At 34.5% G+C, this 4524-nt stretch overlaps 1 protein-coding gene across 1 annotated transcript in view; it reads right to left on the bottom strand.

Annotated features, from left to right (window-relative positions):
- The window catches only part of LOC106875656 (monocarboxylate transporter 14), a 21557-nt gene extending 21231 nt beyond the window's left edge, over positions 1 to 326 (bottom strand). Inside the window, exon 1 of the mRNA XM_014923895.2 lies at positions 182 to 326. Coding sequence (XP_014779381.2) covers positions 182 to 305 — 124 coding nt within the window. The 5' untranslated portion in view covers positions 306 to 326. The remainder of the gene's footprint in view (positions 1 to 181) is intronic.
- Between the last annotated feature and the right edge of the window lie 4198 nt (positions 327 to 4524).

Genomic DNA, 4524 nt, shown 5'->3' with positions numbered 1-4524 from the left:
TATATATATATATATATGTATATCTGATATAATTTATAGAAGACATGAAATAGAAGAAACAATACATACATAGAGATGCAGAACAAAAAGGCACCCAGAAATTCAGAAATGTATAAGATAATAGTTCTTTATATATATTATATATATATAAGTATCAGATAAAAATAAAATTGAAATTTACCACCAATGACTCCAAATGTTATGATTAGCATCTCCACATTTATGGCAAAAACACTGAGTAGTAGTCCAAATGATCCAAATATGCTGCCAAGAATGATTACAAATCGGTGACCAAAGCGAGACATGAGGGCACTGGCTAAAGGACCTAGAAAATGAAGAAATGGAATATATAGTTATTATGTAAATTGAAGTTGATCTGATTGAAGGAGAGAATAGAAAAAAAAAAAGAAAACTGGTTAAGCACCTGACAAAATTCTGCTTTAAGCACACCATATAACCCCTCATAACTTTTCTATTCACATTATTTACATTCGACGGATATTTGTCCTCATCTTGTTTGTTGTTAACACAATGTTTCGGCTGATATACCCTCCAGCCTTCATCGGGTATCTTGGGGGAAATTTCAAACCTGGGTTCTCATTCCTAAGGTATTTTTCAATCTTGTTATTATTATTATTATTATTATTATTATTATTCAGGTCACTACTAACCCCAAGATTCTGAGTTCGATTCTAGGCAGTGACCTGAATAATAATAATAATAATAATAATAATAATAACATGGAAAATTACCTTAGGAATGAGAACACAGGTTTGAAATTTTAAGGTATTTCCATTATTTCGTCCAACCCCTGTATATATATATATATATATATATGTATGTATGTATGTATGTATGTATGTATGTATGTATGTATGTATGTATGTAAGTGCATTTGAGTGTTTGTCTCCCCATAATTGCTCGTCAACTGGTGTTGGTTTGTTCCATTCAATGACTGAAAGAAGCAAAGGTCTAAAAGATAACTCACTACACCTGTTATGATGGTGAAGAACAGGTAAAAAATACAAAAAGGAAATGGAAAATATCAGAAGCTGTTATAAGTCTAAAACCTCGATCCAAGAAAGGCAATGAACTCTCCAAATAGTACTGTTAGGTTTTGATATATATCCAACAATAGAAAACCTGTTGAAATATTCGTGGAAGAAGTTAGTAAGACATGACTAGTTACTTATGACTGCCTAAGATACATACCTCCAAATGTGTAATATCTATTTTGAAAAATTCTAGAAGGTGCCAAAAAAAAAAAATGGTAGTAGTTATGGCTGTGCATGGGACAAGTCAAGTGACCTCGAGGAATTTGACTATTTCTACTAAAACAAATGGAAAAAAAAAAAAAAAGGAAAAGGTATGTTTAAAATGATTTTAATGCTTCTAGAAATATTTCTTGTAGGAAACTGACAGAAATAACATGTTGATGAGTTTGCATCGGTTGAATATTGTCGGTGATATCAGAGAGAGAAAAAAATGGCATTCTCTTTTGTGTTTGCTTCAACTGTGTGTAACAAGAATTGGTACAAATATATTTGTTCTGGTACTTCTATATACATATGCTTATACCTACCTACAAATACATAAATACATACATACATATATATATACATACATACATACATACATATATATACATACGTACGGGTGACACGTAAAAGCACTCACTACACTTTCTGAGTGGTTGGCGTTAGGAAGGGCATCCAGCTGTAGAAACTCTGCCAAATTAGATTGGAGCCTGGTGTAGCCATCCGGTTGCACCAGTCCTCAGTCAAATCGTCCAACCCATGCTAGCATGGAAAGCGGACGTTAAACGATGATGATGATGATGATGATGTACATACTGTGTACACTTATAAGGCAAGTGGGTTGGGTATTCTATATCGAACCATCTTTTTTGCTGTTCTTTACTAAAGTTATTTACTAAAGAAAAAACACACTAAAAAAAAAAAACGCCCACACAAAAAATTGAAATAGGTACATGTTTGGTTATATGTTAAGAAGTTTGCTTCCCAAAAATATGGTCTTGAGTTCACTGTGACTGTGTGGCATTTTGGGCATGTATCTTCTATAACCCCAAGCAGAGCAAAGCCTCGTGAGTGGATATGGTAGACAGAAACTGAAAAAAACCTGTTGCGTATGTATGTGTGTGTGTGTGTGTGTGTTTGAGTATTCCGCCCCCCACCATTGCTTGGCAATCAGCATTGATTTGTTTACATCTCTGTATCTTGGCAGTGCAGCAAAAGCAGCCCATAGATTAAATTAGCACTAGGCTTTAAAAATAAGTATTAGACACTGTCTTTGACAAAAAAATAATCCTTCGTACAGATGGTCAGTAGCGACGCCTGCTGGGTTCGGCTGCTCTACATTGATAAGGGGCAATACCCCGAAACTAGTCTGTAAATGCCAGACCAGCAAGGGAAGCGGCTGACCTCCCCTGTTCGAAGATTATAATGGACACAGGTTCGTGTGTCACATAGCTAGCTAGAGGCGATGGCTTCTTGGAGCTAATCAACAGCAACATTCGTCCTATTTTTTGGACTGCCATGCTGGCTTGGTGATAACTATTAATATCCAGTACCGCTGCTGTAGTCTCCTTTAGAGAGACTTAGAAATATTAGTCTCTCTCTCTCTCTCTCTCTCTCTCTCTATATATATATATATATATATACATGATGGACTTCTTTCTTTTTCTATCTAACAACTCTGCTCACAAAGCTTTGGTTGGCTATAGTAGAAGACACTTGCCCAAGGTGCCACACAGTGGGATTGAATCCAGAACCATGTGGTTGGAAAACAAACATCTTACCACACAGCCACTCCTGCACCATATCAGTTTATACACAACTTGTCAGTATATTTAATAGTTTCAAAGTTTGACAGATGGCATACAGTTTTGAGGGGAGGGGCAAGTTTATAACATCAACTCCTGTGCTCAACTGGCACTTTAGTTTATCAACCTCAAAAGGGATGAGAGGCAAAATTGAACTTGGTAGAATTTGAACCCAGAATGTTAAGTCATGACAAAATGCTGGTGTATATAATATTATCTGTTAGTATAGAAGACATTTTAAAAATTTGTTTTTTTTAAAAGACAATCTTTTGAAGTATATAACCTTTAGCATACTCTTTGTTTTGGATAAATACTGTACAAGGTTAGGCCTGTGTGGTTCCATTTGGTATGTAGTTACGTTTAGTCAATATGACTATGTGTGGTCTGTGTGACTGCACGTGCTTTGTGCTTATATTTAGTCTGCATGACTACTGCATGAAACATCTTTGGTCCATGTGATCACATTTGATTTTGAGGATTGTTTGGAGCAATGCAGCATAAGTGCAGATGTTTTCCACAATATACAGGTTTGATAACTAAATAATGCACACCACAACAATATAAGCCCAGATATAAGAGCAGGATTAAGACCAATTGGTACCCTAAGCAGAGTCCAACAATCGCGCTTTCAGTCCTTCAATTGACAAGACAGTAAGGCCTAAATACTAATAAATACTAATTACTAAAATTAAAAATCCAGTTTTCTTCTAGGCCATCCTCTTACTGATATTAAATACACCATGTTTGCATGCATATAAAACACATTTTTTATTTCTAAATGTCTTAAAGTCTTTAATAGTCTATTGTTGGGATTTAAGCAAAAAATTCGGACTGTCTGTATTTTAAACTGTGGTATAAAAAGAAAATTCGAAAAAAATTTTTTAAATAATAAAAAAACGATTAAAAAAATATTCTTTTTTAGTTAATTTTCTATGAGCTTGTGAATTCCCGTGTACAGAATACGAATTCGCAAAACTTTTCTGAAATTTCTAAAAAATAAAAAAAACGTTATGAGGGTTTATATGGCGTGCGTAAAGAGCAGAATTCCGCCAGAAAATCTTTAGAAAATAACCATTTCTCTCTGGGCAAACAAATAAAATACCAAAAATTTCCCACTATCAGCATCATTAGTTATTAATTATTAAAGAAGTTGTAGAAACTCCCATGCAACACGTGACATTTTAACATTCACTGTTTTTCACAGATTTTGTTAACCTAGATACCAGTATTCTCACAGTAGTTTTGGCCATATAAACAGACCACGAGACGGCCTCACCTTCTTTAGTTTCGTCTGAATTGAACAACAAACTATCTCTTTTCAGCTTCTTTAAAATGTGAAACACGTGTTCAATTGAGTACGAGATCAAGTTGCAGAATATCATTTTTTTTTTTTTTTAACTACCGTACAGTGATTTCTCTTCCTTTGCAATTTTTTTTCATTCATGTCATATGGAACTTTAATTCAAGGACGTATGCACAATAGTATTTGAAGACGCTGAATTACATATTTGACATCACGAATACAAAGAGTATAAATATTTTCTGCAACACCTTTATGCACATTCTTTACTCTTTTACTCTTTTACTTGTTTCAGTCATTTGACTGCGGCCATGCTGGAGCACCGCCTTTAGTCGAGAAAATCGACCCCAGGACTTATTCTTTGTAAGCCTAGTACTTATTC

The sequence above is a fragment of the Octopus bimaculoides genome, chromosome 20 (genome assembly GCF_001194135.2).
Source record: "Octopus bimaculoides isolate UCB-OBI-ISO-001 chromosome 20, ASM119413v2, whole genome shotgun sequence".
In the NCBI taxonomy this organism is placed as follows: Eukaryota; Metazoa; Mollusca; class Cephalopoda; order Octopoda; family Octopodidae; genus Octopus; species Octopus bimaculoides.
Note: the sequence above shows the minus strand (reverse complement) of the source record. Positions and strands in the feature narration are given on the sequence as shown.